At 42.5% G+C, this 16,574-nt stretch overlaps 1 protein-coding gene across 2 annotated transcripts in view; it reads right to left on the bottom strand.

Moving 5' to 3' along the window:
- Positions 1-4,527, bottom strand: part of DCLK2 (doublecortin like kinase 2) — a 153,084-nt gene extending 148,557 nt beyond the window's left edge. For both annotated transcript variants that reach the window (XM_047092192.1, XM_047092191.1), the window contains exon 1: positions 3,956-4,527. In XM_047092192.1, coding sequence (XP_046948148.1) covers positions 3,956-4,376 — 421 coding nt within the window. In that variant the 5' untranslated portion in view covers positions 4,377-4,527. The remainder of the gene's footprint in view (positions 1-3,955) is intronic.
- Between the last annotated feature and the right edge of the window lie 12,047 nt (positions 4,528-16,574).

The raw sequence follows: 16,574 nt of genomic DNA, 5'->3' as shown, positions 1-16,574 counted from the left end.
AAAAACTAAGACTAGAGGAGTGCTTGGCTGGCTCAGTCAGAGGAACATATGACTCTTGATCTATAGATCATGAGTTCGAGCCCCAGGTTGGCTGTAGACATTACGTAAATAAACACCTAAGATTAGGAATTCTGACTCTTAGCCACAGACATGAGAACTTAAGAACAAGTCATCTGAACATCCTCAGTTGTCTACCAGAGATGCTGTAAGTTTGGCTGGATCATGGCTTCAGACAAGTGAAACAGATTTTCCCAGTGCTGACTGTTATGACTCACAGTCCTCCTCTGAGAGAATGTGCCCATCCAGTTTCAAAGACTAAACGTAGTACAGGGATGCACAGCACCAACTCAGTGAAATTAATCCAGCAAGGGGAAGTAAACCAAAAGGCTGAAGATGCCTGCTGGTTCAGCATAGTACAGGAGGAGTGCCAGCCAACACCTGAACACTGTTTTCAGTCTCCAGAGACATTCAAGGTCAAAGGCAGAAGAAAAAATCTGGGCCATGCAAATTTCTTTTGTCATCTGAGTTCAACAGGATTGGGGCTCTAAATGAGTGTTCATGCCCAGCTGTCTTGAATCATCACTTTCTATTCTCCACTAAAAGCGTTTTAGAAAAACATTCTAGAAAAGCAGTATCTCCTTGAAACTGGCTCAGGTCATGATCTCATGGTTTCTGGGATTAAGCCCTGCATGGGGTTCTGCACTGATAGCATGGAGACTGCTTGGGATTCCCACTCTCCACCCCTCCCCCATCACACTCCCCACCCCCTTTCTCAAAATAAACAAACGTTAAAAAAGAAAACAAATGAACCAGGGGCACCTGTGTGGTTCAGTCAGTTGAGTGTCTGACTCTTGATTTCAGCTCAGGTGATGATCCCAGAGTCATGGGATCAAGTCCCAAGTAGGGCTGTGCATTGAGCATGGAGCCTGCTTGGGATTCTCCCCCTCCCTCCCTCCCTCCCTCTCTCTCTTTCTCTCTCTCTCTCTCTCTCTCTCTCCCCCTGCCACTCTCCCCTACCTGCACTCAAAACAGGGAGAGGGAGGGGTACTTGGGTGGCTCATTCAGTCCAACTCTTGATTTTAGCTCAGGTCTTGATTTTGGGGTTATGAGTTCAAGCCCCATTTTGGGCTCCTCACTGGGCCTGAAGCCTACTTAAAAAAAATAAAATGGCCAAGGGTGCCTGGATGATTCAGCTGGAAAAGCATAGGACCCTCAATCTCAGAATAAGTTCAAGCCCCATGTTGGGTGTAGAGATTACTAAAATAATAATACAATTTAAAAATAAAATAGTTTTTTTAAAAATGATCTAAAATAGTCAATTTTGACTATATGGGCAACACTATACAGTCTGTGCGCTCATTTTTACTGATGCAAATAGTAATTTTGCAGATAGCTGGTTAGTTCTTCCTCATGATAAATCTGAACATCTGAGCACACAATTTTAACTAAAAATTTAAACTATTTAAATTCACAAATCACTCATATTAAGCACTTATTTTTTTCTTGCAAACAGCCTTGAAACAGGGTATTCCACTCATTTTGTTGGAAATTCAAGACCTAGACAAAGATCCATTGTCAGAGAGAATGTCACTATGACAAAAGAAGGGCACAAATTTTCTTCTTTTGCAGTAATTTTATTATATTAAATACTGCTTGAAACAAGTAGGCAATTGGCTAGACCAGGGAAACGCTTCTGTTGTGCAAATTATTTATGTTAATCACCATTTATCATACGGTAGTAAAATTTGGACTCTTATGGTTCCCCATCCTCCAAATATCAGTGAGTACATAATCAGAAGTAAACTTGTCAACTTTCAACTTACAGTTGAAACTATACAGTTTCAGTGGACCATGCAACACCTGGGCAATGACAAACTCAGGGTAAAATATGTGCTTTCATTAACTCATATGCATAATGGTCATCTTGACCACCCCCCACCATGATGATATTTATCTTTGGAGTACACTAATTTCATGTAGCAAATACACTGTTAAAATTACTTGAGAGTATATTAAAATTTTTGTCCTTCCTCAGACACTATGCACGGTATCCCAAGGGAAGGTGAGAAATGGGTACTTAAGCAATAGGCATTGCCTTCATTTTTCCACAGGGCTGCTAATCTGGCTTGGGTCAGTCAGAAAATGTCACTCAGTTTTGAAATATCTAGGCAAATTCTGCCTTTAAGTATTTCACATGATAAATCAATAAAGCCCTTTTAACAATGTATCACTTTATTTAAACTCCTCTGGCGGTCATCACCTCCTCAGGAGGACTTTAAAACCAAAACACACAAATGACCAAGTGAATGTGTGAAGTCAAGAATACACACACACACACACACAGGCTGAAGAGACAACTTAATTTGGGCAGGGTCCTCATCTAGCCAAGACAGGGAAAACCTCTGGTAACAATGACGAAGTAGAGAAACTCAACCACTTTCAGTACTCCTCAGTATGGCTACATCAATTTATTAGCGGTGAACTGGAGATGAAAGGGCATTATATGCAGGCACTGTGTAACAGGCAAGTTGCTCAAGTTTCCTAATGTGTAAGATTGTCAAACTGTCTTCAAACCATAACATAAGAACATGATGAGATAATATAAGAAAAATAGTTGGCTCAAAGTTCAGTTTCCTTTCTGTGCTAAGCCAATATTGTTATCACGACATGGAATGTACCATCTGCATTAAGAAAGATGCATGAGAGGGGCGCCTGGGTGGCTCAGTTGGTTAAGCATCTGACTCTTGATTTCAGCTCAGGTCATGATCTCACAGGTTGTGGGATCAAGCCCCAAGTCAGACTCCAAGCTGACTGTGCAGAGCCTGCTTGGGATTCTCTCACTCTCTCTGCCCCTCCCCCATCCAAGAATAAGTTTTTTGTTTTTTGCTTTTTTTGTTAAGATGCATGAGAGCAGAAAGTATGCAAACATGCAGTCTGCATACACTTGAGTTCTGTCATCTTTATAGGTACTGTTTAGATCTGGAAAGAAGTTCTTAACTACTAGTGATGCCTTTTCCCCTTGAAAGGAAAGAATACATTATTGCAAGAATTCAAGGATGACACAACATACAGCCAAGCAGTCCCTCTGAGTGAAGCATGGTTAATGTTCTAGGATTACTAACTCATAATAGGCCCCAACTGCTGACTCCAACAGACTCTATCATCTTAACTAGCTACTTTCAGTAGGAGAGGAGGCAGGAGAGACTGACCTTGATTCACCTCATTACCAGACAAATGTAGAAAACCCTGTAGCACAGTGGTTTTCAATCTTGTCTGTACATTGCAACCACCTGGGGAGCTTTTAAAACTCCAACTGCCCAGATCACACCCCAAACATCCGAATATCTGGGGGCAGGGAACAGCCATCCATAATTTTTTTAAAGTCCCTAGTGATCCAAGATGCTCCCAAGGTTGAGAGCCACTGTCTAGGATCATGCCTTCTGACCTTAAATTACACGCTGAAAGCCAAACTAGGAAAGTCAGCCTAAAGCGTTTCACAACCACAACTTCTGAGTAGAGCAGGTACAACAGGGTCCCAAACGCTGGAACATCACAGGTGCCTGCACCGAGGTCCACACAGAGGGCCAAACAGAAAGCTTATCATCATCAGATCCTCAGCTGAGAGCCACCTTTTCAAACAATTTGCACTAAAAACAAACAAAAACTCCAAGTTCACCAATCTTAAGAGATGGCACGAAAGGCCACTAGGATTTCTTTTTTTTTTTTTTTTTCTTTTTTAAAGACAAATCTCCGGGAAAGGACAGTATATATGGGAGCGCGCCCCACACACAAAATCTATAAAAAAGCAGACAGAAACGTACAATTCCCATGGCGGCCTAGAAAACACCCCATAAACTCCCCTCTGCGCAGCGCAAGCGGGCGCGCGCCGGCCCATGGCCACTGCACCTGCTGTCGCGCTGGGCCGCACCTGCCGCGCGGGGCCCTCTCCTCCTACCTTCCAGCAGCTCGTCCAGGCTGGAGATCTTCCGACTGCCATCGATGGTATAGATGGTGCGGACGCCCTGGGGCAGGTTCACGTTGTCCGACAGGGAGCGGGTGAGCTCGATGAGCAGGGCATCGAAGGACCGGAAGCGGTCGCTGGAGATGGCAAACACCAGGCCCTTGAAGTAGCGGTCCCCATTCCGGTAGAAGCGTGCCTTCTTGGCCTTCTTCTCCGAGCTCAGAGCCTGCAGGGTCCGCGTGCGGTAGAAGCTGCAGTGGGCACTGTGCGCCGGGCTGGGAATGAGCCCGTTCCCCTTGGGGCCCGAACTGCTGCTGCCTCCCGAGGAGCTGGGCGCCCCTCTCCGCGACCCTGGTCGCGGCCTTTTGTCCCGTTCCTCAAAGTGCTCCAGCTCAATACTCCTGGTGCTGGCCATCGCGGCTGCTCCAAGGGCTCCCCACCAAAAACGTCCCAGCCACAACCTCTCGGTAGCCTAACGTCAATGCGAGAATCAAGTACAGGGACGTCTGACCGTGAGGGGCCTCACAGCGCCGGGACACCTGGCTCTGGCATCCCGCCCTCTCCTCGCAGGTGGGGGCCTCTGAGCAGCCGAGGCGCCGACCGGCCCGCGCCCCCACTAAAAGTGGCCACAGCGTCGAGCTGCCCAGCTCATTGTCCAGAGCGGCTCGCTCGATCCCTCCCGCCTACCGGGGAGCCTCACGGCCCCCCCGCCCCCCAACCCCGGTTGCCTTCTCCACCAAGCCACGCCTCACAACTCCCACCTGGGAGCCGGCCAGGAGCCGCAAAGTTGGACCGCCCCAGGCTCGCCCCGGGCCCGCGGGCGCACACAAAGCTCGGGCGCCCGCCGCGGCTCGCGTCCGCCGGCGGCTCCCGGGAGGCTGAGGGGAAGGAAGAGGAGGGGGAGGAGCTGGGAGCGTGGGAGAGGCGCCGCGGGCCCGCAGGGGCGTCGCGCCCGGCCTCGGCCCGCCCACGCGCCCAGCCAGAGGCCGAGGATGCGGCGCCGCCGCCTCGCTCCTCCGCAGGCCCTGCCCTGGGGCGGCGCGCGCGGACTCAGGCTGGGAAGGCAGTGCGGGGCCCCTTCCTCCCCCAGAGCCCGGCCCTAGCGGGAAATAATGCAGCCCGCCTCCCTCTCTGCCGGCCGGCCCAGTCCACCCGCGAGCATCCGCACCCCGACTCCGCGGGGTTGGGGGGGGGGGTTCCTGCCCCCAAAGGGCTGCCAAAACCCGGGAGGGAAGTGGGTGCGCCAGGAGAAGGGGGACGCACGGGTCGGCGCGGAGGCTCTGCGGCGCGAGAGGAGCGGCTCCTCCCGGGTCCTAGGCAGCCCCGCCCGCCTGACAGCTACAAACCCGCGCAGCGCGCTAATGGGCGCAGCCGCGGCGCGCGCTCCTCCGCCTGGGAAACGTAAACGCGCAGGCCAAAAAAACTACAAAGGAAGGAGATTCAAGGGCAGAGATCACATCCCTAACTAATCTCCAAAGGAGGAACCGAGGCCAAACTAGGGTAGAAATTCGAAACATGCCATTGGATTTGGGCACAAAATTTACTTTTTAAGAGGAAATTTGAAGCTTTATTTAAAAAACCTTTAATAAAACAGTTTCCATTGCAGATTTGCTAACATAGGATGCTGAGTAACTTTGAATGAATCATCACAAGTTACTGGGTTTTGAGGGATTTATGTCAACAAATATTTCTTAAGAGCATGCCATGTGCTAGGCATTGTTTCCATCACTGGGGATGCATTAGTAAGGGAAACAAACACCTCCCCTCCCCCACTTGCACTCAAGTGGTATTAAATGTTGTAAATTTAAGCTTCTTATTAAGCAATATGTCTAACATTTGTAAGCACCCATCACATTGGAAATCTTAGTTTACTAGCGTTTGGTCAACAGTAAAAACATATCTCCTAAAGGCTTGTGAGAAACATTAGTTACTTCCATTTCGCCATTAGGGAAATATAAAACTAAAAGATGTTTGGTCCTAATCCAGCAGGTTACCCAACCTACCCTGAAACCTTTTTTATTCAGCACCTGGTTCTCTGGCCCTAGAAAACAAATCCAAATCGACCTGTAAGTTAGGAAAGCACGGATACTTTTCTTGGAATGAACTGAGTCCTGGAAGAACATGAATATGAGAAGGCAGAAAAATCCGCAGTAGTTCTTGAGCAGGTGTGAAGTTGCCTTGGCCTGGCAATGCCCCAGAAGAATCCTGTTCAGTGCAGCATTGTAGCCCCAGAGCAATCTTCAGGGACAGACCCGGACATAGCTGACTTCTAGAATCAGGCCTGGAGCAGGCCAGGAAGTCAGCTGATCTGAGGTTTCAGTGTAGTTTTCAAGGGGAAAATTTCTAAAATAGACCTCAATCCAGGCCAATTAAATCACAATTTACTGTTGGGCTTCTCCAACAGTAGTTTTTGAAAGTGCTCTTAATGTACATAGCCAGGGTTTCCAACTACAGGCTGTAACATTAACAATCAAACACATAAGTGTTCTCAAACTTCGATGTACTTACATGCAGTGGGGGAATCTCATAAAATGTAGCTTCTGATTCAGTAGGTCTGGGATAGAATTTGCAATTCTACATTCCTAACAAGCTCCCAGGTAATGCCAATGCTACTGGTCTCGGCACAGCACTTTCAAGAAAAAGGAACTAAATGGCACATTTCTTGAGATAAGGCCTCATAAGTCCAAGTAATTGCAGAACCAATCAGCTTTGTAAATGACTTAAAATGGGTGTGTTCATTTGTTTTGCTATTACTATTTCTTGGAGGGGGGAAACACACACACACTTTCTAATCTATTGCTGTAGTAACAAATTATCCCAAATCTTGTGATTTACAGCAATAAGTATTGCTGTAAATTTCTTTATTAACTCAGCAGTTTCTGTGATTCGGAAATCTAGGGGCAGTTTCCCTTGAGTTCTCATTTGATTGCAGTCAAGATGTTAATTGGGGCTGCAGTCCTGTGAAGGTTTGACTGGCACTGGAAGACCCACTTCCAACCTGGCTCACTCACATGGTTGGTAGGAGCTCTCAGTTCCTTGCCATGAGCACCTCTCTGTAGGGTCGCCTGAATGTTGTAACATCTCAGCTGGCTTCCTCTAGAACAAGCATTCATGAGAGAACAAGGTGAAAACTACTATGTCATTCCCATAGCATCCTGTGAGTTACATGGGTCAGCCCTGTTAATGTGGGACAGAAGGGTATGACTACCAGGGGTCAGGGATCATTGGGGTCATCTTGCAGGCTGGTAGTGCAGGCTTCAATCACTCGAGCTTTAGAACACCGACTACACACATTTTCTCACTCAAAGATCCCTGACAAAAGATTTGGCCTTCTTTCATAGTAAATACAATTATGTAATATGCCATTATTTTAACATTATTCCCTAACATTATATCCCTAAATTGAAAAAAGATTACTGTTTCTCAACAAGAGTGAAGGGAGAAGAGAAAGAATTTCCATAGCTGTTAGTTAAAATTATTTTGCTTATGCTCTTTGCATTAATTTGTGTAAAGAATTTTATTCCTAACCCTCATATAAGAATTAAGATGTAATCACTTTTCATAAGATATTTACTTAATATGTGGTATGTATCAAAACCCAGTTTGCCAAAATTTGAATTTTTATTGCGATGGCAAAAAATTAGTTTCAGCATTACAATCTTAATGCAAGCAAAATTTGGGGGTCCTAGGTGAGCAACTATTAATTAATTAGGGTTAATTCATAGTAGAAGCAAAGCAAATTCTCTCCTTTTAAGCCACTGCAGAATTTGAAGAGTAGGATGTTTCAACTGTTATTTACTTTGTTGAGATAACTCCTTTTTTTCTAACCAAGATACACTATCTTTGCTAATCATTCGTCATTACAGAGATGGGTCTAATTCTCCTTGGTTGTTGCAGATTCTACCAGTTCTGTCTGCCAGGTCCTGATTGAAGAGGGCTTCATTAGGAGGGACTGGCCCTGACTGGCCCTTCGTGTGGAAGCCAGCCTTGACCTTAGCTCTCTGTTGGTGGTGGATTCTCTGTACCTTTTCTCACACCTCTTAATCTAACATTTGTCTGAATAAAAACTTTTGTGCAGACTGCTTTTATTTATTTTTTTATTTTTTTAACGTTTATTCATTTTTAGAGACAGAGAGAGACAGAGCATGAATGGGGGAAGGCCAGAGAGAGAGGAAGACACAGAATCTGAAACAGGCTCCAGGCTCTGAGCTGTCAGCACAGAGCCCGACGCGGGGCTCGAACTCACGGACCGCGAGATCATGACCTGAGCCCAAGTCGGTCGCCCAACCGACTGAGCCACCCAGGCGCCCCCAGACTGCTTTTTAAAAAGACTTCATTTCTATGCTACAGAGAATCTAAGAATTTTAATCCAAAAGCTCTTCTCCATTTTTTGCATGATTACAAATGGCCCTTTTCTGCTCTTGATAAACAATAATTTTAAATCACGAAGTATCTGGATGTGAACATTTTCTTGATGATATCCAGGAGGAGTCTTTTAAAAACCATTTGGGGCAGAAAAGCTCAACTAGGCCTGAAGGGAAGGTAATTGTTTTTTGTTCTCAACACTTGTCCTTAGATCACACAGATTAGCAACACGATTTTAGAATTTTGGAGCTGCCTTTTTGCCAAGTGGTAACTCCCTTCCCCCAACCACCTCACCTGCCTACCTCTACCTTGACTAACAAATACAATGCAAATTTTTCTTTAGCATTATTTGTTTAAATGAGTTTTCGTGCCATACTTCTTTATGGAGTTTTACATAAGAAAAGTTGCCTTGAACATCTGCTGATTTTGCTTCATGCTACTTTACTTTTCAAATGCGTTGGCTAGTCTTCACTTCTGGCCAGAAACTTTAGCTCTTACAGGCAGTTTTCCAGCTCCATTATTTATTACCTAAAGATGCTTACAAGCCTTTTAGACCGCACTGTGCTAAGACTTTCTGCTGTCTCATGTTTTCATTCCTATTCACTACGTGCCAAACATTGCTCCCAGAAGCAAAAATGATGAAATGACTATTTTCAGTGAAAGGGCCCGGTGACTATGGACTTGAATTTTTGAAACTGAGCATTATTTTTAATTTCATAATCTTTAATGACTATACATTTTGGTGTTTTTGTCTAGTTCTAATAACAAAGGACAAAAAGCAAAATGGTTCAGGGAGAGACTATCTCCATTTACTCCATAACCTGAACCTAGACTAGAAAAAAGATTCATATAAACTGTTCTCTTATTTGTTGTTTCACTTTGGGAGCCTTGCTGCCCTTTCTGCCATGATTCTTACAGCTTTTTACAAATATATTAATGGCTTCTTTGCAAATGTACACGAGGGAATTATTAAAACTACTTTTCCAGATTCAGAAAATTCAAACTCAGCTTATTGGTTAAGTCTTTAAAAAATTCCAAGTTTCAGATGCCAGGATGGCTCAGTGGGTTTGTTGAGCATCTGACTCTTGACTTTAGCTCAGGTCATGATCTCCCAGCTGTGGTATTGAGACTTGAGTCCTCCCTGAGTGTGGAGCCTGCTTCGGATTCTCTCTCTCTCTCTCTCTCTCTCTCTCTCTCTCACTCTCCCTCTCCCTCTGCCTCTCTCCCCTGCTTGTGCTCTCTCTCTCAAATAAAGTAATTTTTTTAAAACGTGTATTTATTTTTGAGAGAAAGAGCATGAGCAGGAGAGGGGCAGAGAGAGAGGGAGACACAGAATCTGAAGCAGGCTCCAGGCTCTGAGATGTCAGCACAGAGCCTGACACGGGGTTCGAACTCACAAACTGCGAGATCATGACCTGAGCTGAAGTTGGAAGCTTAACCGACTGAACCACCCAGGCACCCCTCAAAATAATTATTTTTAAATTCTAAGGTTAATTTTTTTATAAAAATATCATGAAGAAAATTCAAATATGCATGCTTTAAATGTATATAGCACACAAATTCTTTCTTTTTTTCTAAGAGAAACTGTGGTTATTATTTCCTCCTATTGGTACATTTCACTTCCACAAAGTGTCTGGGACAAAGATTCTCACTTTTTATGTAAATTCCATCTACATATTCAAAATTATGCTCAGTTATTTCGTGATTTACTAGTTCAGCTACAATAATCGTTCAGATGAAATAAAAACATTAAAATTATACAGCAACTCTCTTCTTAGAAATTTGAACTTTTTCTCTGAAAGCTTCCCAAGAAGCAAATCTGGGCAGGTAGTAGTGTTCCTACTTTCCAGATAAGGGAATGGAGGCACAGACAGTGATTTTCAACAATTATTTTAATAATATCAAAAGTGAAAGACCATGGAAAAGTACCACAGTAGTCTCATTTTGTTTCTATAGAATCAAATTTCCTAAACCCAGTATAAAATTTACTCTTCAAATCTAAGCTTTTTGCTTCATTTAAAATTCAAAAAGAATTATCTTAAAATCAATCATGTTTCTAGTGGTTTCCTCTTCTCAGTAGCACATTCCATGTTTATATTAATACTGAATGTGACAAACTGTGTTCATGCACTTGAGAGTAAAATAATGATGTTCATGAGTACTTAAAGGGTAATAAAGCTTTTGTGATGATTAATCAGTAGTTATGACCTAGTTAAAGAAACAGATTATAGATGAGGAAATAAGAAAGATTAAGCAGCAGAGATAGAAATTGACTCCAGGGTATGCTAACTCTAGAAAATGTTCATCTCAAGCTTTCAAAATTCATTAATCATAAAGAAGTCTGTCTCTTTAGGAAGTTATAATTAAAAATTAATGATTTTTATACCTACAGTAGGTTTACAACGCAAATTAGCTGGTTATTTTAAGACAGGTGTTGTGTATCCTGTACACATATTTGAAATATTCAAGAGTAAAAAAATATGTTTATCATATATATGTTAATAATAATACTACCCACACTTTACCTTTAGTAAATCTATATTCATTTGGCTACAGATTTAGGGTCAAGGGCTTTTCCTTGGTATTTCCCAGAGTCCTATCTGAGACACCTGATATTGACCATGATTTATTGTTTATACAAAAGATCAGATATATGTGTGTGCAATAAGATTACACATATTTTTATTTATTTATTTATTTATTTATTTATTTATTTATTTATTTATTTTAATTTAAAAAAAATTTTTTTAATGTTTATTTGTTTTCTTAAGAGAGGGAGACAGAGCATGAGCAGGGGAGGGGCAGAGAGAGAGAGAGAGAGAGGGAGACAGAGGGAGAAACAGAATCTGTATCAGGCTCCAGGCTCTGAGTTGTCAGCACAGAGCCCGATGCAGGGCTCGAACTCACAAAGCCCAAGATCATGACCTGAGCTGAAGTCGGACGCTTAAACCAACTGAGCCACCCAGGCACCCCACAGTTTCTTTATTTACTTTGAGAGAGAGAGAGAAAGAGAGAGACTGTGAGCAGGGGAGGGGCAGAGAAAGGGAGAGAGAGAATCCCAACCAGGCTCTGTGCTGTCAGCACAGAGCTAGGTGTGGTGCCCCAATATTATACATCCTAATGTAACCCATATGTTCATTTTTAGTTGTTTGCTAACATTATAAAATTACATTTATTTCAGTACTTAAATTAATTAAAATTAGTTACTATTTATTATTATTACTGTAATAATAATAGTATTTTTTTCCCCTATAATTCCTCCCTCTAGTGGTAAGCCCTGAGTTCCTGAGGTCTTATCTGGTTCAAAAGCTTAGTCCCATGTCTTCATGAAGAGACATCTATGAAATGACTCAGCCCTCCAGGGCCCTCTGTTCCAGCTGTCATTGCTGTGTCAGTGCCTAGCACTGTTTCCTACCTTCTGATGGCCCACGTATGAGCTACAACTCTGGGCCTAGCATCAGATTCCAAAAGCATAGAGAAGAACAAATAAAGAAAGAAAAATGTGTTCTCTTGAAACAAAGTCTTGGTGCTAACTTGGAAGAAAGATCTGTTCCAAGGTGACATATTCTTTTCATTAAGACATAGAATGCTTGACTAAATCTGGGTATATAGTTACAAATATGTAGGGGTTTGCCTACATATTTGGGGTTTGCCCAAGTAATTACAAATAATTTTCCTTTAAATTCTTATTTTTTAACAAGGACTGTCTTACTCTCTTCAGCTTTCTCAGATTCCTTTAATAGACCTGGCAAGGCCTGAATATGTACATGGCAGGCCTTGTAACATGATGGAAATTCTGCAAACCACTATAAATTGCCCAATTGTTTCTCTTGAAATGATTCTGAAGCCACCTACCACGTATCATGTAGTTTACCAGTTTGTCACATAATTTGGTCAGAAATTCTTAAAGTAACTTAGAATGTTAAGAGAAAGGCAGCAGAGAAGTGCAGTATGGCGGTCCTGGTATGTCTCTGCACACGACTGCTTCGTTTGTTCATTTTTATTGAGGTAAAATTGACATATAACATTACAATGTACAATTGCTTAATATAATATATAATATCATATAAAAATAATAATATTATTTTTTTTTCTTTGAGAGAGAGAGACTGAGAGGAGGGGAGGGAGCAGAAGGAGAGACAGAGAGAGAGAGAGAGAGAGAGAGAGAATCCCAAGCAGGCTCCATGTCGGGAGCTTCCCATGACCCTGGGATCATGACCTGAGTCAGACACTCAACCGACAGAGCCATCCAGACATCCCAACAATCACTTTATATTTTAATGAATCTTAATTCAAACAATGTGTAAGCTTTAGATTTTTGACCTGTTGTTTGAATAGGTGGATAACATTGATCACCTTTTCTTTTATTACTAGTTTGGTCAAAGACTTTCCCTGGGGCAAAAGTTTTACCCCAATGTAAGTTTTGTAAGAGGTGGTATAAACTTGTTTGCTGGGGACACCTGGCTGGCTCAGTCCATGGAGCATGTGACTCTTGATCTCAGGGTTGTGAGTTCAAGCCCCACACTGAGTGTAGAGATTACTCGGAAATGAAATTTTTAAAAAGACAAAAAATATATAAATAAATGTCTTTGCTACAGTTACTTTGAAGGCCATCACCAAGAGACTGTAAATTCCCAGATGCATTACAGTCTATGTGCCAATGTCAAGATTTTCAGGCAGAAATGATAAATTTATCCACATTCTATATCAGAAAAATCTTTTATAAAAATTGAAGAAAGTCTTAAAGAGTTACTAATAAGGTTGCTACTGATATATAATTTTTTAAAACACTGCTTTAGGGGCACCGGTTGGCTCAGTCAGTTAGGCGTCTGACTCTTGATTTCGGCTCAGGCCACGATCTCATGGTTTGTGAAATCAAGCCCTGCACTGGGCTCAGCACTTTTAGTGCAGAGCCTGCTTGGGATTCTCTAAACAAACAAACAAACAAACAAACAAAGATTTTTTTTTTTAATCCTTCTTTTAAAAAAATAAAAAGAAAAGAAAAATAAAACACTGCTTTATTTGGAACAAATGAGTGATTAAAAAAAAAAAAAACCTCTGAATTATATCACAAACTAAATGGTATCAGCTAGCTCGAAATTATTTTTTCATATTTTAGTTATAATTCTCTCTGGTAGATACAAAATAATCTTTAAGTTTGTGTCATTAAAAAAATTTTTAACAACCTCACAGAAAAGGTACAAATTCAGTACAAAGCATTTTTTTTCTGAATCATTTGAAAATAAATGTTAATTTATTGATAATATAATGTCTTATTATCCTCAAATATTCATCATATATTTTTTATAAACAAAAACATTTTCCTACACAGCACAACTCAAGTATCAAAGTTAGGATATTAGCTGATAAGTTGCTGCTTCTAATTTTCAGAACCCATTCACATTTTGCCAGATCTCCTGATGATACCCTTTTAAGTAAAAGGATCCAGTTCAGAACCACACCATGTTCTTTGCTGTCATGTCTCTTTAGTCTCCTTTGGCCTAGAACATTTCCACAGTCTTCTCTAGCCTTTCATGACCTTCATACTTTGAAGATTACAGACTAGTTATTTTGTACAGTTCCCCAGTTTGGGGTTTGATTTTTCCTCAGGACTAGAGTTAGACTATGCATTTTGGGCAGGCAGAGAAGTGGTGCTATGCTCTTCTTATTATATCATATCAGATGGGGCTCAGTTTCAATTTGTCTCATCACCCATGATACTCCCTTTGATCACCTGATTGAAGCGGTACCTGCCAATCTTCTTCACTAGAAACTTTTCCCCCCTTTGTAATTAATAAATATTTTGTGAGAAGGCACTTTGAAGCTCACATAAATATCTTATTCTTCCCTGAACTTTCCATTTATTCATTTATTTTATCAATCTGGACTCACAGTGATAGGATTCAATTACTATCATTTTTTTAAAGTTTATTTATTTTGAGAGAGAGAGAGAGAGCGTGAGCGCACAAGAGGAGGAGGGGCAGAGAGACAGGGAAAGAGAGAGAATCCCAAGCAGGCTCTGAGCCATTAGTGCAGATGCCTGATGCAGGGCTTGAACTCACAAACCACAAGACCATGACCTGACCCAGGATCTAGAGTCAGATGCTTAACCGACTGCACCACCCAGGTGCCCCAATTACTATCATCATTTTCTTTAATTCTCAAGTGACTCCCACTTTGGCCAATGTATTCAAGCTGATTTCTATGTCCTTTTGCTGTCCCCATCCTTTTTGAGGACTTCCTTTCTTTCAGTTATATATTCTGGACTCATGTGGTACTTTCTCTGCCCTAGCCCTGGAATCAGTCATTTTTCTTCCTTTCAGTGGAGAATGATATTTAGGGGACGAGATCTGGGTAATAGGGGTTTTCATTGCTATGGGTTTTAGCTGCTCCCGGGCCTCTCAGTGGACAGATCTAGGGAATATAAAATGTGTATGTATACATACATACATGTACCTTGATGGCCATCAGTTCACATGGTGCACAGATGTCCTCCTCACCCCACTCAGACCTTAGTGCCCCTTGATGGGCCACCTCCTGCATGTGTGTTCTCCTCCTCCCACTTGGACCTGGATGCCCCACACTGGATGGCCTTCCTATACAGATGCTCCTCTTAGGCTCTGACACTCCTCACAGGCCAGTCCTCGTATGTGTTACCCTTCTCACTCCACTCAAGCTCCAACATACAGCACTTGGCTACCACTGCTGTCTCCTTACCTGAATGTCTTTCTCGCCCTTCTCAGGGTGTAAAGCCCTGCTTTGGTCTACCATGGCTACGCCTTTGGCCCCACCTCATGGCTTTAGTTCTGATTTGTTTGGGAAGGTAAAAAAGAAGAGGAAGAGCTCTTTTTTTTTTTTTTCTTGAAGTTTGTTTTACTCCATAGGTGTCCTCTAGAATATAACCAACGACCTCGAATGAGCCAGTATCCTTAGTCACCCAGCATCTCTTACCCTTGCTTTTGGTGGCATGTCCTGATTTTTTTCTCTGGTGAAATACCCTCTTCCACTCTCAGTACATGTGTTTTAGGCAAGATTGACTTCACCCCTTTGCTTCAGTGATGAGATGGGCATGTGACTCAGTCCTGGTCAGTTGACACCATTGTCTTCGTCCTAGTGGCTAGCAGTCCATTTTGCTTAAACCAACCAACCAAACAAACAAAACAAAAACAAACAAAAATCACGTATTCATCCACAACTTCTTTTTCTTTCTCATATTCCACCTACAATTAATAATTGTCTTCTTTCAAAACATACACCAGGTATAACCACTGCCATGTACAGAGGTACCCTACCCCAAACCATTTTCATCTCTCACCTGATATCCCACTTCCATCTCTACCGTAGAGTAATCTTCACACAGTAGCCGAAATGGTCTTTTAAAACTTGAGAAAGATTATGTCACTTCTCAGCTCAACAGGCATCATGAGCTTGTCTTTACACTCAGAACGATATCTAATATTCTCACAGTATTGCCAACCAGGGTTTCCATCAAGATATATTCCACCTGAGGAACTGATAAAACTATGGATGCCTGTGCCCACCCCAAGAGATTCTGATTTCATCCAGCGGCAGGGCCTGAATATTGGTTTCTTCTAAAAGCTCCCCAGTGATTCTAACATGCAGCCAGAGCTGAGAACCACTGCCTACATGATCTGTTGCAGGCCACCTGTCAGATCTCATATGTATCACACTGTTACCAACGCTCACTCCAGCCATCTGGGCCTCTCTGCTGTTCCTTGAGCATTCCAAGCAGGATCTCACCTCAGGATCTTTGCATTGCTGGATGCAATGACTTCTGACACTAACTGCCCAGAGTTAAGCCAAACTTCATAGGTTAAGGGCATAGTCCTCCATAAGACCACCCTCGCTTCAAGCTCAGAAGTTCCCAGGGTATCTACACTGCTGACCAACGGCTACAAATTCAGTGCTCACACTACCCCTTCAGGTTTGATAATTCATTAGAACAACTCACAGAACTCAGGCAATCATATACCTATGATTCCAACTTTACTATAGCAAAAAATAACCAAACAAATTGGGTCCAGTGGAAAGAAGGCAGGGTAGGGTCTGAGAGGGTCTCAAATGCAAAGCTTCTATGTCCTCTCCCTACAGACTCCAGATGCATTGACTGTCCAGCACACTGCATGTAACAATACCCACAAAATGTTGCTAATCTAGGATGGTCACTCAAACTTTCTCCTCTGGGGTTTTCACTGGGATTTCATTGATTCGTTGATTGAATCATTAG

This window comes from Lynx rufus, unplaced genomic scaffold, assembly GCF_022079265.1.
Source record: "Lynx rufus isolate CCGP_SWC_20201006 ecotype Redwood Valley unplaced genomic scaffold, mLynRuf1.p SCAF_3, whole genome shotgun sequence".
Classification (NCBI taxonomy): domain Eukaryota; kingdom Metazoa; phylum Chordata; class Mammalia; order Carnivora; family Felidae; genus Lynx; species Lynx rufus.
This window is presented reverse-complemented; position numbering and strand designations above follow the sequence as displayed.